Source organism: Pinus tabuliformis, chromosome 6 (genome assembly GCF_031772625.1).
Source record: "Pinus tabuliformis cultivar Carrire ecotype Pingquan chromosome 6, CPIR1, whole genome shotgun sequence".
NCBI classification, from domain to species: domain Eukaryota; kingdom Viridiplantae; phylum Streptophyta; class Pinopsida; order Pinales; family Pinaceae; genus Pinus; species Pinus tabuliformis.
Window position 1 is genome coordinate 2016075254 of NC_142292.1, and position 27350 is coordinate 2016102603.

The 27350-nt window shown below is 36.8% G+C and overlaps 1 protein-coding gene across 1 annotated transcript; it reads right to left on the bottom strand.

The window, feature by feature from the left end:
* Positions 1-23043: 23043 nt before the first annotated feature.
* Positions 23044-26014, bottom strand: LOC149267339 (cytokinin dehydrogenase 5-like). The gene is made up of 5 exons (XM_089398554.1): positions 25363-26014; positions 25061-25188; positions 24386-24652; positions 23753-24015; positions 23044-23652 (listed from the first exon to the last, which is right to left on the bottom strand). The coding sequence occupies exons 1-5, from the start codon at positions 25925-25927 to the stop codon at positions 23322-23324; spliced, it is 1554 nt and encodes a 517-aa protein (XP_089254680.1). The 5' UTR covers positions 25928-26014; the 3' UTR covers positions 23044-23321.
* Between the last annotated feature and the right edge of the window lie 1336 nt (positions 26015-27350).

Here is a 27350-nt window from a genome sequence, read left to right on the forward strand (position 1 = left end):
TAACATTCAAATAATGTTGGACTTCCAACTTAACCATAGGAACATATAAAATAACTTGTCCTCTAAGGACATGTAAAAATTGTAGTATCCATTCAGGAGTGATGTTGAGCCATACATCAATCAGTAACATATTGGTTAAATTAATCATTCACATTCAAATATATACAAGTAATTACACTTATTTCAATGGACGTAGATGGCATGGTTGGAAACTAAAGGAGAGACTTAAACTCTCCATGCAACCATAGGCTAGCTACACAAAAATATTTCTTGTAGATGACCACCCATAAGCTAGATCCACGATTTGACAAGATGCTTTCTTGGGGAAATTTGAACTAAGGCTTAGTTCAGGTATTGCTCAGTTTTAGGAGTATGAGTCTATATTGTAGGCAGTTTATCAGTTGTATTTTCAAGGAGAACACTACAAGATTTTGCAACTCATTTTCTGGTTATTTTATCATCATACTTACTAAGAAGTAAGTGGTTTATTAGCTTTCTTAGTAACCACTTAATGTTTTATCAACCATTTTTTAGAAAGCACCCGAGTGAATCAATACCTTAACTAGTGGTTTACCAACCTTACAATAAGAACTTGAGTGGTTTATCAACTATTGAAGAAAGAAAACATAGCCCAATCCTCCACTGGGCCTCCCACCAACCATTCACACTTGGAAACCACAATCCAATGGCCTCAATGCACCAATGTTGGGGATCACACCCAAAAATTTAAGCAAAAATCTCAGTGGTAGGTCGTGCTTTCTCATACACTCATGAAAATCTCATCTCGTGGAGCCCCTCCCCACCATCCCTGCCCAATTATGCTTGTGTTCCCTCTTTTCCTCCCAGGTTCCTCATCTCCTACAAGATTATCTTGCTTCCATTCAACAACGTTATGGGAACATGAAAAAATAATGTGGGTACTTCTTTAGCCCAAAATTTCCTTGTCAATTGTTAGGCAGCGAAGTGTTCTGTTACACGAGAAAAAGCTACTTTCTTCCACTTCTTTTCCCCTCTTTAGACCATGGATCTGGGTGTCCTTCTCCTTAGGCTAACCAATTAAAATTTTGTATCTATAATTATTTTATAAGTATGTAATGTCTCATTTAGATATGATTTCCATGCTAATCACCATTTAATATTGCAAAAATTAAGGGTACATAAGGGGTGTTACATACATCATCAGATGGCATCTATGGAACAATAGTCCCTTTGTCCTTAGCATAACTTACGTAGATGCCCTACTAGTACTTGATAAATCTAGAGTTAAAATGGATATAGGATGATTATAATACATTTGGAAAATATTATTTTTGAAGTTTGCTATTTTCCTAAGTAATGATATGGGATGAGGCAAATGATAACATACCTTCGATGACAAAATATATTTATGGGACTTTAGAAGATACAATTGATGGTCATGGTGGCTAAGGCATGTATCATAATACACCTTCACCATAAGCAACATAAAATCCATATTGAAGAGTCATTCTAAATATTTCGAAGACCTCAATTACAAATTCCTATTATTTTTCCACTAAAAATCTATTATCTTTTAGCCTTAAAAAAAATCATCATCATACTAGAATATAGGTTGCTTGCAATAAAAACATTACGTACTAGGACACAATAAAACGAAACATGGATTATGCATATCTTTATAGTTTTACAACTAACCTAGAATGGTCGTAGGCTTGTTTACAATTGCCTCTGTTAGGTAGGATGGCTAACATTAACACTTGTGTTAGTGACATTAAAGGGTCATTTTCTTAAGGAAGAAATGATTGATATTGTCTACAAAATTTTAACATGTTCCTAGGCATTTGCTGATTAGTTAGACATATGAAAAAACAGATTTAAAACAAAATTCCCCCATTTTTATTATTTTACTTTAACGTAATTTATAAAAAATATATCAAAGATTAATTTAATTATATAAATTTTAATTAACACTAACCTTTAATGTTAAATTTTTACTTTAATTTTAATTTTTAGGTATGTTGAGAATATATCATAATCAAGAAATGATGACAATCATGATGTGAAAGAGGACATGGATAATGATTCTACATAGAATGATGATCATAAAATCCAAATGCTAGTGGGAATCTATAATATTTACCATTAATATTATTCTATCTCATCTTTACCATATTGGGAATCTACAATTTTCTGGATTTATATTATTTTATCCCATATTGAGATATTTCATGGTAGTGGGGATCTATAATATTTACCATTAATATTATTCTATCTCATCTTTACCATACTGGGAATCTACAATTTTGACTGGATTTATATTATTTTATCTCATATTGAGATATTTCATGGTTGTTTTGTGTTGAGATATAATAATGATACATGTATCCTTTTAACTTTATATATATATATATGGTGATAATTGAACTTTTTCTTTATGATATTGGTAGTTGATTATTATTTACATTTTTTATGACATCATGATATGATGATATTAAAATTATAATTTTGTTGGTTTTACTTAATACTACTTTTCATATATACATTTATATTTGAATTTTTTTAATTGTATTTTTTTTATTATGATCCCACCATGATTCATTCATTTACCTTTCTATAATGTTTTTTTATGACATCATGATAGCATGATATTGAAATTATAATTTTGGTAGTTTTATTTAAATATCATTAGTATTTCCACATATATAGTATTTTTTATTATGGTGAATTTTTATGATGATTCTTAAGATGATCTCACTAAATTTTAACTTGTTTATAATATACAAGTTGGATTGCACATTGGATAGATAATTTCAATTGAGTAGAAATTTATTTAATATTCTTATATTTTAATTTATAGTTTTAAAAAAATTTATTAGCATAATCCAATTCATGAAATGAATTTAATATCATTAAAATGTAAATATGAAATATTATTCTATGTATTGGTTTTGATCCAATATTTAAACTTGAGATCAAATGTTAACACTAAAATGATTTTTTTTTTGGCTCAAGGATAAAACCCATTGCAAAATTGGAACCAATGATGCTAAAGTGGGATCTCTTATGGAATCATACCTCGATGTTAAAGTGGAACGAATATTGGTGGATCAATGAAGACATAATGGAAGAAAAACATGATGCTAAAGAGGGCATGGGTGTGGAAGTAAACTAAGTGTTAAATTAGAAGTTGAAGTGAAATCATAGTTTGGTTTTAAATAGGAATGAACGAAGAAAATATTTTGCATTAAAATAGAAATAAAAATGTTTACTAATATATAAGCAAAGCCTTATGGTAAAGTGGAAAAAAAACTTGGTATTAAATTGGAAGTAACAATTTGTATTAAATTTAAAGTTATAGTGTGAGAATAATTTGGTATTTAATTTGAGACAACAAATAATGTTAAAGAATCTATAATAAAAATAAAATTTGGAAGAAAAATGGATGTTAAAATGGAAGCAATTTTGGAAGTTTTTCCCCAGAATGAAGTCAATTTCAATGTTAAACATAAAGCTATATTTGGAGCTAAATCTAATGCACATCAAATATACCATTCAACATTAAATTAAGTTCTAGTAGTCTTAGCCAATACAACATTGAATGATAATTATGGCACCAAAGTAAATGAAATTCAAATGTAATGATATTTTAGGAACTGAATCCATTGCAATTCAACATTATTCTTAGAAAAAAATTTGAAATATCATTTTCCACCAATTTCAACATCAAGTAAATTCTCCATACTAAAATCAATGTAAAAATGACATTAATTTCCTATTTTTTATAGTTTCTACATTTTCTCATCAAATTTTCATGTGTTAGATGGAAAATTTGAGAGTCATGATGCATGGGAACATTGATACAACTACAACATGTGAGAGAAAAATATAGGCGCTAGAGATATTTAAAGAAATGACAACTATAAGTGAGGTTAGTTATTACTCAATGATGTTGTATCTATATTACAAAATCATTTGAATGTAGATTAGTTTTATGAGGACTAATGAAAAGATACTGAGGTAAGTGGTGGTGTTGTAGTAGCTAGAGGAAAAATATGTATGGAGAGACATTTATGCAATCTTAATTGTTGAACTAACCTAGGATAAGAAAGAGGACCAATAGTAGTTATTGGTTCATATGGTTTGTTCTATTTGAATAGAATATAGGTATTATGATGAGAATCACAAAGATCCCTATGTTTTTGTTGTTATGGGAGGCCTAGGATCATATAAAAATAATTGGTTGGAGAGACCTTGCAATTAATACTGTCTTTGAAGGCTCTAAAAGAGAATGTCGCTGCATATCTCTTCTTCACTAGCTAACAAGGGTCATGCTAATATACTCAATGAATATGATATGTAGAGGGATGTGGAGTTGTGGGAAGCTATAGGAATTGCACAAAGTAATAAGGTATGAGATTCATTTTATTACCATCATCAAGTATGGGGACAGACAAGTTGTATTTAATATATCATTTATGAATAAAAAGAAGATGGTAGACTGAATGGTATTATCCCATGTGACAAAGAGAGATGGGTCTATTGCGTTAGGATTTAGTAAGGTAATGATTTCTAGATATAATTAAGGGGAGGGCTCTGTGGGGGAGGTTCTTCGTATTCATATTTATATTGACCAATATACAATGTTTTGGAGGAAATGTGATATTTTAAGACATAAAAGTCTACCGCAAAATGTGTATATGTTTTATCGAAATAACAACATTGGTTTTGAGTAGAGGATGAAGGGAAAGTGAATTTTAAATTTCTACTGGTGAACTAGAGAAGGAAATATACAAGGATTAAGGTTGTGAATATTAGGGCTCATAGTATGGGTAGGGTGTCAAAAGGAATGGAAATAAGGTATACTTTCTACTTTGAATTCATTTTCCAAGGCCTACATAAAATATTGTTCATTGTTGTTGGTCTCAAGCAAAGCATATTCATAGTGAAAAATAACTAACAATTTAAAATTAAACTTCAAAATAAGTAATTGCCATAGTTAATTCTCGAATCTATATTTTTTTTTAAATTCTTAGTAGACTGTTGTACTATTTGATTAGTGCTTGAATATTAGAAAGACCTAATGCTACGTAATTATTTCACAAAATACATTCAAAGTTGTGATGGGCTTTGGAGCCAAGCTAGAAATACCATTATCATTAAATTCAACTTACAAATATGATCTTATTTTGACTATGACCATATTTGAGTATGACCAAGTTTGTGTGGCCCTTTATATGTGGTTATAAGTAAGGAGTGATTATTGGGCCTCCATTACATATGTACAAGTCTGCAAGTAGGCTATGAGGCTAGAAATCCATGAATCTAAGCTATCTCCATTCATTTTCCATCAAATTTTATTAAGGTGATTTTTGTATGCAACTAAAAGATAAAATAGTAAGGTATTTCTCTTGAGAATAGCTTGGGAAAAGTGGCATATGGATGATCTTGTCTATTATAAATAGGAATCCTTGTGAAAAGGAATAATAAAATAAGCGCATTAGGAGGAGGATATTTTAAAAACCCTAGAGAAAAAGAGAAGGAATTTGGTTTATGGCAAACTGGATATAAGAGAGGCAATTATTTAGGTTAGGAGATAGACTCTAGGATAAATATGAAAGAAAAGAACTGAAAAATTAATTGATTGAATTGAGAAAACTCCAAGGGAGATATGGGTGGGAGAATGTTTATCTAAAGGATCCCAATATACTAAAAACATCTTCTTGCACCAGCAAAGCTTTAAAATCAATTACAGATTGAAGCAAGGAATGGTTTAAGAGAAAGTGTTGACATAGATCTAGGTGGGAGGCACACTTCAAAGAAACATTATCTAAAATTATATCACAATATTTAATAGGTGATTTCTAAGTGGGGGACAACACCAAAAGAAACTAAAAATGTGAGAATAAAAAACCTTGATGGACGTTTTTATTACCAAATGATTGATTTGAACCTCATAATTAGGGATACCTTCACTAAAAGAGGGAACCATTCAACCTAGAAAAAAACATGAACCCTAGTAATAAGAAAAATAATAAGGGAGACCACATAGATATATAAATTCTCAAAGAAAAAATAGCTTTATTTATTCTAGGTAATGGTATGATATAACATTATAATGGGACCACATAATTTTCCACACATTCAATGGTTAAAAGAAAAACAACCCTCAGATGCAAGTGTTGTTTGAATGTAGTTATCTTGGTGACATTTATTTCCCTTATTCCATCGCACCACAAGTGGTGCTTTGAAGCTTTAACTCCTCACCTATGTCTCACAAAGCCCTCAATCCCATGCAAATCAAACCATCATTTCATACCCCTACTGCGGTTGCTAGGTACAGAACATTAATTCCTCAATTACTTCGTATCCCCCTACCGGATGATGGTGAATATTCTGGAAACCAAACACCCTCCCACTCGACTTTTTATTGATCAGAACCTACCTCTCTCATTTCCTTAAACCCCTATCGACCTAGAGAACCACTGTAATTTCCATTAAATCTTTGTTATTTCCCTCCCCATTCTTTGGATTGATACCATGGATCATGAGCGCAAACATGTCAAGTGAGGAAGCTATGAACGTGGTAATGGGAAACCCCCCTCTTGTTGTTGGTTATGATGAATACTCTGCTCATTTTTGTTCAGATATTCGATTGTGAATTCGTTAGAGTGTAGATGCATTGGAGGCTAATGAACATAAGCACCTAGGTGATAGTAATTGGGCTCTTAGGAATTTACTTTCCAAGAACCTCTAGAAGTAAAAAAAGGCCAAAAATGTGGCCTCGCAAAATGTTTCGAAGACCAATGCTTAGATAAGCCACCTTTACCATTCTCTATGCCAACTGTCCAACTTCTTCACCATCTCCTTCCCTCCCATATCGCTCTCTTGTTCATCTTCTAGGTCCCAAGGCAGCAATGAATCCCCTTCCACCACACCAAGTTCTCTCTCCTCCTCTGTCGGAATGGAAGAAGCAATGCATCTTGGCCACCAAAGAAAGGACTCTCCAGCTCATCAAGTTCAACAACATGACCAAGAAATGGCCCTGCCACATGGTCAAGCTCCAGCTCAATAGGTATCTAGTCCCTATGGCTGCCTCATTGTCAAGGAACCTCTGAATAACATTATAATTCTTGGACATACTAGTAAAGTGGCAGACGACTCAATAACCTCCAAAGGCAAGAAAAATGCTTAATTTTTCCTTCCAATTGGCTCTTACTCTCAGCTCTTAGGCAAATCATTGTAACAATTTTTTTGTTTTGGCTCATAGTTATTTTAGCCACATTTTATGGCTCTGTCTAAGTTTGATTCTAGTCAATTGCTATGTCTGTAACTCAGTCCTTTTGGACTCATTATTCAACTTAGGGATTTTTTTTATTCCCGCATGTTTGGCAGTTGGTCCCAACTGGGATATCACCAACACTACTATGTAAATGTTGTACATCATTTTTGTTAATATAAAGTTTTTGACTTGCTTACGAAAAAACAAACAATTACAATTAAATATGTATACCCACTAAAAAGATAAAAGAAATATTATATATTAACATATTGAATAAATTATAACTAACTACTAAGAATGATAAAAAACTACCCTAAAAATTAGACATCACTAAATAAAATCTACACAACCTAGGGGTAGTTATGTAAAAGTTAAAAAAAGCATAGATAATGGGAGAACGCATTAACTATTCATATTATTACTACTAAACATTATTATTTTTTTACTATTTATCATATTGATCATATAAATATATTGTGATATTAATTATGTAAATATTTTCTAAAATGATACTTAATATATTTGCACTTTTAATATCTTTTTTCTCTTGGAAAAAAATAGTAATTTTATTCAATAGTAAAATGATACAAAATTACTTTTTGTATATGCATTACACACAACCTGTATTTGAAAAATCAACGAAGGTCTTTGAGAGGTACCAAAAATCTAAACAAATACATCCCAATGGACAATATAAATATTAGTATGGATCTTACAATAAAATTTCAAAATGTTGCCATATTAGCGTTGATACGGAAGTTCACCATTTTTTATAGAAGTGTGTCAATAAATACAATAATGAAAATAAAAATTTTGGTTGAAGTGTGTCTATCTCTGAGCTAAAATACATACAACATTCTCTATAAAAGACCTATGATAATACTCACAAAATGAATTTTCTTTTTGTTTATCCAATCAACCACTACCCTTGATCTATGTCCAAGCATGCTTTAGATAATGAGTCTGCCATGATGTTTTCCTCCTTGTAAATGTGAGAGCATGAAAGACTATATGAATTCTTTAAGTGGATTATCTCTTCCAAAATAGGTACTAGGATAATATGGTGCCATTGCTGAAATTATTTCATTCAAATTATTAATAATATAGAATCTCAATAAACCTGTATATAGCCACTTCCTTTTTCATTTGGAAGAAATAATGTTAGGTCCCTATAATACTACTGCATTCCCTCATTGTTATTGTCAGTGTAGCCCCCTTATTTTTATTGTTGTGCCCATGTAGTCCCCATATTTTTATTATTGTGCCCCATATAAGCCCACTATTGTTATTGTTTTGCACTTACATTATTATTGTTATGTCGGCTCTGATTATATGATGACCCCTTAAACTCCTATATATAGAAAGGAGGCTTTGTCATTTGAAACATCCAAGAATTGTTAAACTAAGTAATTTAAAGGAGGCTTCCCCCTCGAAGAGGATATTTTTTAGTCATCGATCTATCTTTTTGTGAGATAGTTGCATAACATTTGGAATCAGAGCTTTTTATTCTAGGGTTTCACTTCTTCAGAAAGGTCATCTTGGAATTTTCGTTATAACATTTTTTCTATGAGGCTTCAGAAGCTAAATTTTTACCACATGGAACAAAAATATCAGAGAACATTTTATAAAAATTCTGTATCTTGACTCTCTATATTTTTGGAAATATGCTCTGAGAAAGTTAGGGTTTTTTTGGGCTCCAAAATTATGTCTCAAACAATTGACCTAGGGAAAATCGTCATAAATTTTGTTTCAGGAATCAGATTGGAATTCTGTAAAAAGTAGCAGAAAGAGAACAGACTATAGCTTTTCAAGTTGTAATTTCAAGGCCGAAGGTTGAAAATGTGACACGTGGAATCCCTTACAACTTCTCTCTAATGAACTAGTCCATAATCAGGTCATCGTCGGATATTTGGCATAACCCTTTTTGGATAAATCCAATATTGATTAGATGTGTGTGGTTGGAAAGAGGACTCAAAGAGCTACCACAGGAATAAATTTTAAAACTTGGAGATTTGAAATTACAAAGTTAAAATCATTTCAACATGGAGCTCCGAAAAGAAAGAAAAATGTGTGTATTTGTTTTTAAAAATTGCATAACTTTTTTTTGAAAAATTAGTTTGAAGTGATTCATTGAGCATAGTGAAGCATAGATATAATTGTTTGATTTTAAAATTCCTTGAAGTAAGAAAATGGAAACACCTAGTAAGCAACTAGAAATCTCTACTATGAAGCATGAAGAAGAGGAAGAATTGCAATATGATATATCAAAATTATGAGACCAGGTGCAACAAATTTCTCTCTTGCAAAGAGTAACCAAAAACGAAATGGAAGATAAGATAGATGGTTTTAAGAATGCCATGGAAGCTAATAAGGATGGTATAGAAGTAAAAATGAAAGGCAACATGGAAGAATTGAAGAATGGTTTAAAAGGAGACATAGAAGGTTTGACAAAGTTGTTACAAGAAATGCTTCCTAATGGCGAAAATGTATTAGATGAAAATCATGATGAGAAAAAAAGTAATGTTAATCATAGTTCCATAGACTCTAACTTTGGATTCAAGACCCACCATATTCCAAACATCTATATGAGGAAGTTTGATGGCAAGGATCTGGTAACATGGATACTACAGATTGAGCAATATTTCGATCTCCATAACGTGCAACACACAAAAGGTAAGAATTACAAATTTATATTTATAACCCAATCGGTTTGTATGGTATTGATGGCTTTGTTATCGTAAACCACTTCTCAGTTGGTCAATTTTTATGGAGGAAATGATAGCAAATTATGAGGATACAAAGAGAAACACATTCTTTAGCAAATTGATAAATCTCAAACAGAAGGGTTCAATAGGAGAGCACATTGAGGACTTACAAAAACTCAATATTAGGGTAAATGATATTCCAAAGGATAATAGGATTGATGTGTTCATGGGGACTTTAAAGGAAAAAAATCCAAGATGAGGTTCGCCTTTGGGAACCTGATTCATTAGAGAAGGCATTCAAGTTGGCAAGAAAAATTGAAAGAAAAACTATGGGAACAAGGAGGCCTACAACTCAAAACTATAAATACGGAAATGTTTCTTCCCCTAGCCTTCCACAAATTACAAGGATGACACCATAACAATTGGAAGAAAAAAGAGAAAAGGGGACTTTCTATAGTTGTGATAGAAAATACACTAAAGGTCATAAGTGTGCTGAGAAGAAATTATTTCACATAGATTTTGAAAAGGAGGAAGAAAAGGAACTAGAAACTTCAATACAAGAGGATATACACCAAGAACCAACCCTAGAGAAAGAATAAATGAATACAACCATATCTTGTAATGCATTGGAAATAATTACCACTCGTCAAACTCTCAAGATAGAAGGACATATCAAGAAGAGAAAGGTAATAGTGTTGATTGATTCGGGTAGTACCCATAATTTTATTCATTGTAAGACAACAAAGGAATTAAATTTCCTCATATACCCACCACTAGAGTGTCAAGTGATGGTTGCAAATGGAGGAATTATAAATTGCTCTAGAAAGTGCCATAATATCAAGATAACTATAGGGGAATATGTATTGAATAGTCCAATTCTCTCCATTCCAATCAGTGGTGTTGATGTTGTACTAGGAGTCCAATGGTTACAATCTTTGGGTACGATAGCTTTTAATTTTCAAAAACTTTTCTTGATTTTTTTTTTGGAAGGAAAGGAAGTTGAATTAAGGGGTATCATGGGGAAAACATGAAAGATAATCAACTCTAATGGAATACAAAATCTTCTAAATAAATAAAAACGGGGCATAATTAAAAAATTATGTTCACTAGGGTTCAAAAATCGAAATCATCTATTTTTCCAGTTCTCCAAAAAGTCTTGGACAATCATTCCAAAGGTAATTGATGCTCCCAAAGGTCTCCCACCTATTCATCATCATGATCATGCTATTCATTTGATTCTAGGAAGTGTTCCTACAAACATCAGGCATTTATAGATATCCCTATGCTCAAAAGAGTGAAATTGAATGTATCATTGCAGAAATGCTAGAGGCTGGTATAGTTCAACTTAGTCAAAGTTCTTTCTCCGCTCCAGTAGTATTATTTCGCAAGAAGAATGGATCATGGCACATGAGTCCGGATTATAGGAAGATCAAAAAGTTCACTATTAAAGATAAATTTCCCATTCTTTCCATTGATGAATTATTGGATGACTTACATGGAGCAATTTACTTCACCAAGTTGTATCTTCATTTAGGATATCATCAAATAGGAATGAAGATTGAAGACACTCTGAAAACAACATTTAGAACTCATGAGGGTCATTATGAATTTTTTGTCATCCCTTTTGGTCTTACCAATGCACCTTCTATGTTTTAAGATTTGATGAATTCCATTTTCAAACCCTTCCTTCGAAAATTTGTGTTAGTATTTTTTGATGATATATTAATCTACAACAAGTCTTCAATGCTAAACATGTTGATAGGGTGCTCAAACTATTGGAGGAGAAACAATTATATGCAAAAACCTCCAAATGTTTCTTTGAAGTACAAGAGGTGGAATATCTTGGTCATAATGTATCTCTTGAGGGCGTTAAGATATAACCTAACAATTTTAAAGCCTTTAAGGAATAGAAAATCCCTACATTCGTAAAGCATTTGCAAGGATTTCTCGAGTGGACAGGGTATTATCGCAATTTTGTTAAGAATTATAGGAGAATAACAACACCTCTAACAACATTACTAAAGAAAGATGCATTTTCTTGGACTGCGGAAGCAACTAAGGCCTTTGAACATCTTAAAGAGGAAATGTGCCAAGCACTGGTCTTAGCTACATCAGACTTCACAAAAACCTTTATTATGGAATGTTGGAATATGATGCCTCAAGAATTGGAATTGGTGTTGTTTTAATGCAAGAGGGAAGACCCATTACTTTTGAAAGTCGTCCAATCAAAGGAAAGTATTTACACAAATCTATTTATGAGAAGGAAATGTTGGAAATACTACATGCACTTAAGAAATGGAAACCTTACCTAATGGGAAGACACTTCAAGGTAAAAAAAGATCATGATAGTCTTAAATACCTTTTAGAACAAAGATTATCTTCAAAAGAGTAGAAAAAATGGGTGACAAAGATGTTGGGTTATGACTTTCAAATCATCTACAAAAAGGAAAGCAAATTGTTATTGTAGATGCACTCTCAAGAAAGGATGAGTATGTGGAAGTATTATTTTCTGCCATTTCTATTATCCAACCAGATTGGATAACCGAAGCAAGGGATGAATGGAATAAGGATGAAGAAGTGTGGGAACTCATTCAAAAATTGCAGCAAGATCCGAGTATATCTAATACATTTAGCTAGAAAAATGATTCATTATAGTACAAATATCGCTTATACCTTTGTAATAATTCTCAACTCAACAAAATATTCTTCTAGAATTGCACACCTCTCCCTCAGGAGGGCACTCAGTACTTTTAAGAACTTACCACTGGGTTATGAAGGATTTTTTTTGGGATGGCCTTAAATCTGATATTCAAAAGTTTGTAGTCGAATTTTTGATTTTCCAACAAAAAATTTTTACAACAATTAAGACTCGATGTCTGTTACAACCTTTATCCATTCCAAGTCAACATTGGGAGGAGGTTTCAATGGATATTATCACGGGTTTACCGAAGTTTGAAGGAAAGAGTGTCATGATGGTGGTAGTTTATAGACTTACCAAGTATGCACACTTTTGTGCATTATCTCATCAATTTAAAGCCATTACAGTTGCTACTACATTTATGGAAACAATTCAAAAGATACATCGAAACCCAAAGATTATTGAAACCGACAGAGTTCCCATTTTCACTCTAAATTTTTGGACAAAATTATTCCTTGTCTCGGTACTCAATTAGTTCATAACTCATCTTATCATCCTCAATATTATGGGAAAACTAAGATAGTGAATAAATGTTTGGAAGCATATCGTCGTTGATTCGTATCTGATAAATAGACACAATGGCTAAAGTGGTTACCTCTGGTTGAATGGTGGTATAACACTTCCTTTCATACTACAGCAAAAATGACCCCATTTATGGCACTTTATGGATATCATCCACCATCTATCACATCATCTTTAAGAGAACGTTCTAAGGTTCAAGTAGTGGAAGATCATATAAAGCATCAACAACAAGTTCTCCAACTCTTAAAGGATAACCTCACTTTGGTACAGAATAGAATGAAACAACAGGTAGATCAACATCACAGCGAAAGAAGTTTGATGTAGGTGACTGGGTATTTTTACCGCTACAGCCATACAAACAAATGTCCCTCAAGCAAACTAAGAAGGATAATAAATTATCACCAAAGTATTATGGTCCTGACAAGGTGTCGCAAAAGATTGGTACTATGGCATACAAATTGGAGCTTTTTGCATCTTCCTGAGTGCACCCAATTTCCCATGTTTCATGCTTAAAGAAGGTTATAGGTGACAAGCTCCCAGTTCAAACAATATTGCCAGAACTTGACGAGGAAGGAAAAGTCATATTGGAACCTAAAGCAGTAAAAAAAACAAGAACTTGACATCTATGAAATTGATCAATTTAAAACTATCTCATAAAGTGGAAGAACTTACCCATTGAAGATTCCACATGGTAGGATAAGAATTTTATACAGAAGCATCTAGAACTACTCAATTGTTGAAGACAACACTTTTTTGAAGGAGAGGGGCATGTTAGGTCCCTATAATACTAGTGTATTCCCTCGTTGTTATTGCCAATGTAGGCCCCTTATTATTATTGTTGTGCGCATGTAGTCCCCATATTGTTATTATTGTGCCCAATAGAAGTCCACTATTGTTATTGTTGTGGCCTTACATTATTATTGTTATGTTGGCTCTAATTATATTGTGACCCCTTAGAGTACTATATATAGAGAGGACGTTTTTTCATTTGAAACAACTAAGAATTGTTCATTTATGTGATGTAAAGGAGGTTTCCCCCTCCAAGAGGACAATTTTTAAGTCTTTAATCTATGTTTTTGTGAGATGGTTGCATAGAAAATAACAATTATTTTCAAACTAGTAGTTCTTCCTGGTATTTTTTACCCCTTCCCAGCCCCATTTTTAAGTGAAAAATTTGTGTACTAAAAATATATAAGACTACTCCTCTGCCACATCTATAGTCCACCCCTTAAGAAGTTCCACCCTAAAATTCTTAAGGCTTTGCGAAGTATGGATCTTCCATTATAATGGATATAGGAGAAAGTGAATCTTTGATCTACTAAAAGTGTGAAAGGATTTAGAGTCTTCCAGTGGCCACGATGTTAATGATTATCATGAAAAATGGCCTTGCTACTAGCCAACCAAATACCCCAACAAACAATGAGTGGAAAATATTTGAAAGATTGAGTGGTATTTGAGTGCTTCCACACCCTCCAAGTGTCCTCCATGATCTCTCGTTACTCGCTATAGGATAGACCAAGGTTTGATTGACAAAATACCCATACATGAATTGTGAAAGGGAAATTGATGAAAATATGGGTAATTGATTCCTCATTCATCTTGCACAAAGCGCACCAACCTAGACCTATCTTTTGATGTTTCTCCATGTTATCCCAAGTTCGTGCTTTATTTTCAAGAATGCACCAGATGAAGACCCATGCTTTTGTAGGACACTTCAAAAACCAAACCGTCTTCCACCCCTGCTTTGGCTCTACATTCATTTTCGCTACATTTAGGTGTATATACCCTAGCTTTGGAGAGTATTACCCAAAGGGAGAGAATGTCCATACCAGTTTGTCCTCCTTGTCTACTAGTTGAATATAAGCATCTAAGAGGGCTTTAATAATATTGATTCCATAGTTGATCCAGGTGGATATTGGTGGCCACCTGCCAAGTCCACCTGGACCCCCACCATTGTCTTCCTCAGCATTTTCAGTTTCCTTAATTGTAGCACAACTTACTATTTTTAGCAGTTTTTCGGGTCCTGAACTTCCGGAGCCGTTTTGAGGCCCTAAACGACGTTTTTTGGGGAATCCGGGGGCAACACGAGTCCATGGAATGGACTGGTGTTTCCCATTCCAACAATGATAGTGCTCGGATAGATCTTTCTAATGAGCTATTGTACGCGTCAAACGGAGATGATATTCCAAAGTTACGACCCCGGGAAGTTGATGTACCAACTTACCCCCAAACGGGGCCCACAGTTTGGCGTTTCATCTCCTAGGGTTAGGTTTTGGAATGTTAAGGGTTTTTCCATTGTTTCTCAACAATAAATAGGCCTTCGAGCCTCATTGTAACACAGTTCAGAGGCATGTAGCCATCACATCTCTTCTCAGAGATAAGCTACCATCGCCCTAGCTAGTTTATTTCCATTTCTGTTTGTAAGCATATTTCAGTATTTTCCATTAATGAAATGAATTATTATTTATGCTGCATCTTTGTGTACATGGTTATCTCTGTAATTTGTTGCGTTCCTGTTTAAATCCGGATCAGTGGTATCAGAGCGGTCTGCTTTTTCTCTGTTTTTCTTTGCATGTCCCCAACAAGGTCGGGATATAAGGAGTTAGGGCTTGAACTGGTTGAACCTTTGCAAGACCAGCCTCGCAAATCCCGACGGCCTCCCATGGCGGACGAGAAGAAAGACGAGGGGGCAGGAGATCCCATCAAAATCTTGCTCGAAGAAGCGCTCGAGCGACAACGGAACGCGATGATGGACAGCTTTGCGCAGATCCTTCAGCGGCTACCCAGAAGCGGCGCATCGGCTTCCAGCAGCTCCTTTGGAAACGCCACACCCTTTAAGGTACAAGTTAATTTTGAAATCCTCGTATTCGAGGGTCAGATAGACGCCGATGCCGTAGATAAATGGTTAAATCTGCTAGAGGGTTATTTTTCTGTTCATGAATTTTCGAGTCGGGAAAAGATTGTTTTTGCTCTTCTCAAAGCAGCCCCCCACGTCAAGGACTGGTGGGAAACCTACTGCGAGCAGAAGGATGAAAGTACTGGCTCACTATTTTCAGCCGTACCCACCTGGGATTCGTTCCGGGATGCCATCAAGGAGCAGTACTACCCTGTCGGAAGCTATGAGGATGAATACATAAAGTGGACCACGCTGCGGCAGGGAAGGGACCAGGACGTGCCGGAGTTCACCAATCTTTTCCATACCCTTCGCACAAAGTTGGGTATCAAGGATTCAGAGCAACATTTGATACTCAAATACCGTGGCTGCCTGCACAAGTACATCCAGGAAGAAATACAGTTCCTAAACATCCCCTCGCTCGGCGCAGCATACCGGTATGCCGTCAAGGTCGAGCAGAAGTTTAAACAAAAGAAGCGAGACTTTGGATCTACGAATCCAAAGCAGGGGAAAGGTGCCCCTAAACCACAGAACAAAGGACAAAGCCAAGGCGGGACAGCCCAAGACAACCAGCCGAAGCTGCAAGCAAAGAGCAACGCCGCGAAGCCGAGAAAGGACACTGGAAAATGGTGCGAGTTCCATAAGAGCTCCACTCACAACACAAGTGAGTGTCGGGCCAAGCAGTCACTGGTGGTTGAGCTAAAGGTTTCAGAATCAGATGCATGTTCCGACTCTGAGTCAAAACCCGATAAGGGGTATGAAAAAGGGAAGTAGATCATTGATGCGGATCCCAGCGCCACTGTTGCTACCGCAAAGATCCAGAAAAATGAACTCGAAGATCCAGAGGAGGAGGAGCGTCTCTTCCACTCCCAGATGTGGGTAAAGGGCTCCCCGATACAGTTCATTGTTGATAGCGGGAGTCAAAAGAACTTCATTTCGGCAGAGGTCGTGAAGCGGTTGGGCTTACCGACCACAGCACATCCACAACCATACACCATTGGGTGGCTTCACCAAGGGCGAGATCTTCGCGTGAGCCAGCAGTGTCGCCTTCCATACAACATCAAGCCCTTCACGGATGAGGTATTGTGTGACATTGCTCCCCTTGAAGTTTGTGATGTATTACTAGGACAACCATACTTGTGGAAGCGACATGCTGTGTATGAATCAAGGCCCCGTGCTGTTATTATTACATTGGGAAATAAGTTGTTCAGGATACCAGAGGTAGCACCACCTACCGCCATCTCTTTGATTACTGCAAAACAATGCAGTAAGATCATTTCCAAAACCAGGAAGTTTGTTTTCCTGATGATACGCCCTCAAGGGAAGAAGAAGACAGTGGCCGCGACCTCCAAACGGGGTCCCTCGGCACGGCAGCTACAGATGGACAAGATTGTGGAGGAGTACGAAGACATCTTCACCTCCCCGGCAGGGGTTCCTCTGCACTGTCAAGTCAAGCACTCCATCGATCTGACCCCAGGTGCGCCGCTACCCAATGGACCAATTTATCGGCGCTCCGTTCTGGAGAACAATGAAATCAAGAGGCAGATTCAGGAGCTCCTGCAGAAGGGTCACATCCGTCCGAGTTCTTCGCCCTGTGGGAGCCCGATAGTGTTGGTACAGAAGAAGGATGGGACGTGGAGACTCTGTATTGACTATCGGGCGCTGAACAAGATCACTGTCTGTAATAGGTACCCGATCCCGCGGATTGATGACCTCCTAGACCAACTAAAGGGGGAGAAATATTTCAGCAAGATCGATCTGAAGTCAGGATATCACCAGGTACCAATTGAACCCTCAGATGTGTGGAAGACTGCCTTCAAATCCAAGGAGGGCCTCTTTAAATGGTTGGTCATGCCTTTCGGATTGACGAATGCTCCTGCAACCTTTATGAGGCTAATGGATGACATCTTGCGACCATTCACCAACTCCTTTGTAGTAGTATACTTGGATGACATTCTGATCTTCAGCCAGAGTTGGGAAGAGCACCTCCACCACATCCGACAGGTTCTCCAAACACTGCGGCAACACAAGCTATGTGCCAATTTGGAGAAATGCACTTTTGGCATGACCGAGGTTCAGTATCTGGGATACATCATTGATGAACAGGGGGTGCATGTCGATCCAGCCAAGGTCCAAGTCATTCGGGATTGGCCCTCTCCAACCACTCTAACAGAGCTCCGCAGCTTTCTAGGTCTTGCCAACTTCTACCACAGGTTTGTGTTGGGATTTTCTCATATTTCTTGGCCCTTGAGTCAAGTCACCAAGGGCGGGGCAAAAGCAAAATTCTTTTGGTCTGAATCTCAACAGAAGGCATTCAGGGATTTGAAGGATCGCCTCTGCACGGCACCAGTGCTCGTGTTACCAGATTTACAACAACCATTTGAGGTCGAGACAGATGCCTCTGACTATGCTATTGGGGCAGTCCTTACTCAACATGGAAATCCAGTGGCATATCACAGTGAAACACTTTCAGACACAGTCCGGAAGTACCCCACTTATGATAAAGAGATGTATTCCATTGTACAGGCCTGCCGACAATGGAAGCATTACATTTTGGGGAAGGAAACGGTCATCCACACAGACCACCGACCTCTGCAGTTCATACAGACCCAAGGGAAATTGCAGAATGATCGCCATCAGAAGTGGTCTACATACCTGCAACAGTTTCACTTGAATATCAAGTATAAAAAGGGCAGCACCAATAATGTTGCAGATTGCCTCAGTCGACCACCGATCATGGCGCTAACCACCGTGCTCAACTCTTGCGGGCACGAGACTTCTGATTGGCCACTTCTCTACAAAAGCGACCCAGAATTCAGCCACACATACCAGACACTCTTGGAGGGTCGGCAGGTTGCAGATTTTCACCTCCAGGATGCCCTATTATGCCACCTCGGTCACCTTTGTGTTCCTTCAAGCAAGCGTGCCAAGATGATTTGGGAAGCACACTACAGTCGGGCTGCTGGGCATTTCGGGGTCGAGAAAACAGTGGCAGTACTGCAAAACTATTTCTATTGGCCGAACCTTCGACAGGATGTTGGGAAGTACATCCGATCATGTACTGCCTGTGCCATTGCCAAACCGACCATTAAGAAGCAAGGCCTCTATACCCCGTTGCCTACCCCTAGTCGACCTTGGGAATCCATCTCCATGGATTGCATGTCAGGCCTTCCTTCCACTAAGCATGGAAATGACTGTGTTTTTGTGGTCGTCGATAGGTTCTCAAAGATGGCCATTATGATGGCCTGCAAGAAGAATATCACAGCAGAAGCCACTGCTAAACTCTTCTTTGAACGAGTGTGGGTGCACTTTGGGATCCCACAGTCTATCATCTCAAATCGGGACAGTCAGTTTCTCAGCACCTTTTGGTCCAGTCTCTGGTCAATGCTGGACACCAAACTCACGAAGTCCACAGCCTTCCATCCTCAAACTGATGGCCAGACAGAGGTTGTCAATAGGATGATTGTGCACATTCTGCGCATGTATAACTCAAAGCATCCACGCACATGGGACGAGAGCCTCCCCTACGTTCAGCACAGCTACAACCGAGCTCTTCACAGCTCCACTGGCCATAGCCCTTTTCAGGTGGGTTTGGGATTCCAGCCACTATGCCCCATTGATGTGGCCATGCCACTTGCAGCTACTCACATGAATTCAGCTCATGTCCAGTCCGAAACAGATAAGGCCACCAGCTTCATTGAGCGCATCCAACATATTCGCCAGCAGGTCCATGACATTCTTGCGAAATCAAATGCCAAGTACAAGCAGCGACATGATCAACATCAGGTGCCACACAAGTTTCAGGTGGGCGACAAAGTCTGGTTGCATTTGCAAAAGGAACGCCTTACTGGAGCCTATCGGAAATTGAGACCACTCCGATATGGTCCTTACACCATTACTAAGGCTATGGGAGACAATGCATTTGAGCTCAGCATTCCCCCATTCCTTGGCCTGCACCCAGTATTCAATGTGGACCGCCTTCGGCCATACTTTCCACCATTGCTAGACACATCTGACATTGCAGAACAGCTCAAACCCACAGAATTAAATCCAGATTGCATGGAACAAGCTGCAACTGATCAGATCATGGACACACAGATCAAGAACACTCGCCAACAGAATATCCAACTGTATCGAGTTGTCAAAGCGGGCCAACTCCTTCAGCAGGGCAAGTGGCTCACCAAGGAACAAGTTCAGCAGAAGTTTCCTCATCTCATGGAGGAGCTCAACGCAATGGGGACCATTGCTTCCTAAGGGGGGAGGAATGATCCAGGTGGATATTGGTGGCCACCTGCCAAGTCCACCTGGACCCCCACCATTGTCTTTCTCAGCATTTTCAGTTTCCTTAATTGTAGCACAACTTACTATTTTTAGCAGTTTTTCAGGTCCTCAACTTCCGGAGCCGTTTTGAGGCCCTAAACGACGTTTTTTGGGGAATCCGGGGCAACACGAGTCCATGGAATGGACTGGTGTTGCCCGTTCCAACAATGATAGTGCTCGGATAGATCTTTCTAATGAGCTATTGTACGCGTCAAACGGAGATCATATGCCAAAGTTACGACCCCGGGAAGTTGATGTACCAACTTACCCCCAAACGGGGCCCACAGTTTGGCGTTTCATCTCCTAGGGTTAGGTTTTGGAATGTTAAGGGATTTTCCATTGTTTCTCAACAATAAATAGGCCTTCGAGCCTCATTGTAACACAGTTCAGAGGCATGTAGCCATCACATCTCTTCTCAGAGATAAGCTACCATCGCCCTAGCTAGTTTATTTCCATTTCTGTTTGTAAGCATATTTCAGTATTTTCCATTAATGAAATGAAGTATTATTTCCGCTGCATCTTTGTGTACATGGTTATCTCTGTAATTTGTTGCGTTCCTGTTTAAATCCGGATCAATAGTTCATAAAAAGCAACATCCAATCCCACTTCTTCATCCAACTTCCACCCCTTTCTCCAAAGAGTGGAGAAAGTTAGACAATCTAAATAGCATAATCTAGAGATGGCTTTGTCCCTAAGGAAATAAAAAATTTGAGGCAATAAATGATATACCCCACTTATAAGCTAGGGCTTTACCCCTAACCTAATTTTTTTACCATTCCCAACCCTCAAGGCTTAGACCCAATCAAATTGAATGAATTTAGAACCTCCCTCAAAATATCTGAAATGTTAGCCCAAATTTTATTTTGGGTCGTGATCACATGTTCAATAGTACTTGGAGCAATGTATTTATTGAAAGGAACTAGGCTCCATAAACTTTTGGTGGATATGAGTCTCCATCCACATTTTGTAGCCAAAACTTTGGAGAAGAGAAAAATCTTCTTGAGCCCCCAACCTCCAAGAAGTTTGATTCAACTATTTTTTTCCACTTCACCAATGGGAGGACAAAGTGATCCTATGCACCAGTCCCATAGAAACCCAAAACAAATTTTGCAAGTTTTTTCTAGGATGCCTTTGTGGATCCAAGCAAATGACATCCTCAAATGGATTCCAAAGCATATTTTACAGGCACTAATCGACCTAGTTTGGATAACCATCTAAGGGTCCACCCCTTTCATATTTTCTCAAGTTTGGCAATTAGCCAAAGCCAATCCTCTTTCTATAACAGTTTGGTTTTAAATGGAGTCCCAAATATTTTAATCCATTATCTAAAATCTTCATCTCAAAATAAAATAGTCTTTGAAAGTAGTGAACCTCACCCTCTTCCAGATTTTGGGTCGATATAGTAGATTTCATATCATTGATTATCATTCCCATGACTTTCCCAAAAAAAAGGTAATACTTTGAAGAATTTATCCACGTCTCTTTGTCAACCATTGCAAAAGTTGAGAATATCATCAACAAAGAGTAAATGAGTAAGGGAAATGGCCTAGGCTATTACAACTCGTTGAAACTCACCCCTTCTATTTGCCTTACTTAGCATTCACCTTGAACATTCCCCTACTAACAAGTAAACGAGTAGAGAGAGTGGACACCCCTCCCTCAGACCCCTTTGGGCATGGAAAAATGGTGAGGCCAAACCATTAATGAAAGCAATTGATGAAAATAGAAAATCCATTAATGAGAGAAATTGATGAAAATAGCAAATGGGAGAGAGTCCAGACAACTCATTCTTTTAATATTAAAATTACCATAAATTTAAACCCAAGAAAAATCAAATATATAGATATACTAATATTTTTCAGATATTATATTTAAAAAAATTCATTTCAAAATATTTAATTCTTTAGACTTTGCGTGAATAGAGAAGCTAATTTTATTTGATTTCGTATAACTCTAGCTAATTTTATGTGTATGTGTGTATAATTATTTTATGTTTTGAAATTTGTGTTTAAATTTAGTTAAACAAATTTTGATCATATTCGATTTCCATATTATTGAATATAGTTTAAAATATATTTTAAGCGCACATATAGATTCAACATTATGAATATAAATAAATTCATAATATATAAATAGAACCATTACACACCTAGAGTAAGACATTTAATATAGAATTCACAAATCAAATCCAACCTATCATTCCAATAAACTCGTACCAAATTTTAGTAAAATATAACCAAAAAAATACCTACAAAACCAGTCAGACTCGTACCAAATTTCAGTGAAGTATAACCAAAAAATACCTACAAAACCAGTCAGACTCGTACCAAGTTTAGTAAAATATAACCAAAAAATACCTACAAAACCAGTTAGATTTGGCATTATATTTTTGATGACCTGCCTAGCATTTTGGATCAATATCTCAGACATGGTAGTCATGATCATCAATTAATACGTATTACTTTGGCCTGTATATAGTTGTATCAGTATGGCTTGCAATGAACGAACAGTTCCGCTTGAACCATCACAAATAGAGGAGTCTAGATCTCATGACGTCGAACAGTGTCTACATCGCATAGGGGGTAACACGTAGTCCACAAAGAAAAATACCAAAACTTTCAACCGAGGAAAGCGATATTATCTACAACCCATTATGCTCATGCATAAGATTTCTGAAAATATAACTGTGGAGCACTATCGTACTTACATTGCAGAGATGTCTAAAAATACACATGCAGCACTTCACTAATTGGAAAAGCAGGCGTACTTCTTTACAGATTTGCACTACTAATATGGTAATTGTTGGGAATATATACAGAGAGAACGAGAGAGAGGACGCCATTGGCTGGAGGTTGACACAGCTCTTTTCCTTGATAGAAGCTGTATACATAGGAGATCTATATGATTCGTAGTTATTGAGTGAAATTATGAGAGAACTAAGGGATTGGTGGTCCTTGAGAAAATTCGTTGTCCAGGAGCTAGAATGGCGTATGGATCATATGTCGCTTTCAAACTGACGATTCTGTACCATTTGTTGCCATAATGGTTTTTCCAGTCTGATTCCGTCGTGTAATGGGGCAGATATTGTTTGGCATGGATTCCTGCTTCGCTACAGCAGTTGAGTATTCTATTATTTTGATCCATCAAATACTCCACACTGTTGCTTCCTGTAGCTGAAGGATGTGCGGAGAGCAGGAGGCCCACCAAGTAGAAAATATCACCTTCTGGAGTCACTGCCGACATCCGTTCATCCCATCTGCAGATAGAATCAAGAATTCAATGAAAAAAGTGAAGAAATCCATAAGAACATCAGATAGAGTACAAAATATTTTCTGCACATCGAAAATCGTACTCACGTGTTGCTGTTCATGGGATAAATGAGTATGGGACCGCTGGTTGTGTTCCGAAGAATGTCTCTGAATACCCGTGCATCGAATTCATGAATTTTGGTTCCAGGGACTAATATATTTAGCCATGGATGTGGCACTTCCCACAGACCCTTGGAACGGAGTTTCAGCTCCGAAGTGTGAACACGATCAAGGAAGTCCAGATACGAGACATCAGTTGTGAAAACCGACCCTGGGATAAAGTGCAGTGAAGAGAGCAGGGACGTTACATCCTGCAACATATATGCCACCAAAAAATATATATTTCTGTCAATAAGTTAAACACTGGACAGATCTAAATGAACAGCGCAGCAAGAGGTGTATTTGTTAGAAGAGGTTTTGTAGCAGTGAAATTAGTAATGGTGGCGAAAATAAAGTGTTATAGGTAAAAAAAAAGTATATGTTAAATCAGTAATGGTTGTAAAAATGAAATATTATATATAAGAAAATAGTATATAAAAGGTCTTTAAATTTATCATGTCTATAGAAAAGTAGTCTATAGAAAAATATGTACTAATAAATGTTAAAAGTGACTGGTTGTTGATTCTGCAAAAAAAAATAATATAAAAATTAAAATTGTAATTGCCATAATATGGTAAGCACCTGGTCAACTGTATCGTTGTTCATGTAATTCATGGCCATTTCCAAGCAGTACAAGACACGGCCTTTGGTGCTTAGAGTTTTCACTTTTACTGGATTCTGAGGCGAGAAGAAAGAAGATCTCCAATTGCTGAGTAGACCGCCATTGTTTAAAATTACAAATCCTTCGACATAATCAAACATGAGTTCACCCATAGGACGAGATATTAGATATTCTTGATCTTTGGTGAATGCTTTGAAATCCGAGTACAAAACTCTGATCCATCTTACCTGTGCATTCAATATACAATATATTAAAATATCTGTTTAGATAGCATCACTGCAAAGTATTATGTAAATTATGAAATCAAGGTTATATAAGATTAGAAATCAAAGTTTAAAATTTAATAAATCAAATCAATATATTACATTAAAATATCTGTTTCTATTTAATAAACCAAATCAATATATTATATTAAGATATCTGTTTCTAGAGTATGTTTTGTAAATCAAACCAATATATCACATTAACATATCTGTTTCTAGAGCATGTTTCAAAGTGTATTATTTAAACTATGAAATTTCAAAATATTATATAAACCCTGAAATTTCCAAATTCAGTAAATCAAACAAAAAAATCATATACCATATACTTTATTATCTGTAAAAATTCCTTAATAACACACAGCAAATCCTCACCTTGTTCGGGGCGGGCTCAAGAGCAATCCGGACCTTCGTGATGATACCAAACTGACCTAGCCCTCCCAGTACCGCATGGAATAGCTCTGTATTCTCATCTTTTGAGCAATTCAATACGTCTCCTTTCCCTGCATGGTATACTAAACATTAATGAAAGATAAAAGGAAGCACAGAGTGTCAATTTATCTGCAGGAAAAGGATACTATTGGTATACTAAACATTAATGGAAGATAAAAGGAAGCACAGAGTGTCAATTTATCTGCAGGAAAAGGATACTATTGGGTTTGTTTGAGAAGGTTTACCTGTCACGACTTCAAGCTGATACACATTGTTGATCTGGGGGCCATGACGAAAGGCTTGGCCACTAATTCCAGCATTGGAGAGTGTCCCACCAACTGTGAGATATAGATAGTCAGTCCATGACTTTGGAGCCAAGCCTTCCTTGAGCGTGGCATGCAACACGTCAATCCACAGCGCACCTCCACTCACATCCACATACAAACCTTGGCGGTTCACATCTATATCCTCCTTGAGGTATCCCATTTCTATGGCAATTCCATTTTCTGTTTGAGCTTGGCCGTTGAGGGAGTGAGCATGGCCTCTGGCAGCAATTGTGAGATCTGACGATGTACCGTATCTGTAAGTCGACTTGACCAGTTTTGCAATGTCTGATACTGATGATGGATAAAGAACAGCTCTGGGATGAGCTGTGTGTCGATTCCCAAAGTCACTTGCAGCAACATGGGTATTGTCGAAGTCGATATATCCATCGAAATCAAGGGCTCCCAGATCTAGCGTCAAACCAACAGCAGAAATCAAACTGGCAATAACGGAGCTCAGTACCAGCACCGAAGTCCGTTTCTCCATGGAAATATTTCAAAATAACTCAACTCAACTCAACTCCACGGCCAGGGTAGAACGTGGTGTTTAGTTGGACTTATCGATACCACTATATAATGAGGAACAGCATGTCACAGCGTAGACAGCACTCCACGGCCAGGGTAGAACGTGGTGTTTAGTTGGACTTATCGATGCCAATATATAATGAGGAACAGCATGTCACGGCGTAGACAGCACGGTGCGGAAGAACAGCCCCGTGCCCTAACTGTAACACAACAACGATACGTGCCCTAACATGTCACAGCAAGAAGAGGTACCCTAAGATGTGAGGTACCCTAAGATGTCCTTGCAACAATAGGTGCCCTACCTGTAACACAAGATTTTTGTTATTTTCAGCTGGGTGAGGTTTAATTTTGACTGCGTTGATACTTTAAACCTATATTAATTCAGTTGTGTTTAAAACAATGTTACACCAAGACTTGGGTGCGGGAGAGGCGGGTGCGTGGAGGTGCATATAATGAGGAATGGTAGGAATATAATTTTTAATTATATATATATATATATATATATATATAATATATAATCAAGTTTGATATTCATTGTTAAATAATGAAAGCAAAATATTAAATAGACTAATAATAATATGGATACCAATATATTGAAAATTGAAATTCACAATTGAATTAAATAATGACATATATTGATCCATCTTTATCATTCATATGACATACTCATTATTCATCCATACCATGAGTTTCAATACCAAAATTCAATAATGAAATATTCAAATACATTGATCCATATCATTCATCATTCATCATTCTACAATCTAAATTGATTTAAAAATTAAATTCATCATTCATCATTCTAGAATCTAAATTGAAAGCAAAACATACTAGTATATTACCATATACTATATACTAGATACTGAAGTTTTGAGGGGGTGTCGAGATGCACACCCCCTTGCGTCTCCCCAAGACTCCCCAAAAAGGGTGCGTGGAGAAACACAACCCCAGTAGACTCCTCGTCCCTGGTGCATAGGGAAACGCACCCCCAGTAGACTCCCCATTTCGGGTGCGTCGGGTGCGAGGGGTGCGTGCACCCGACCTTGGGGGACGCATCCCCAGGGAACACTGGTTTAAAAGAGTATAAGATAAAAGTTATAGGCATAGTTTAATTTATAGACGAAATAGTTTTTTTTACGAGAATTCACCAAAATCCGGCCATATAATTTCAAGATGTTTTATTGTTTAAAATACATTTTTGAATGCATAAATGGATTCAACACCCTGAAAAACCCTAGGACACTCTAATTATGCACATTAAACAATTTAAATTCAAGTTTTAAAAGATATCTGTCACATTTTGATATCGTGAAAAAGGTCATTTCGTCTTTAAGTTGGACTACGCCAAAATTATAGGGTACCTGAACTTAAGAAATAAGGTTTAT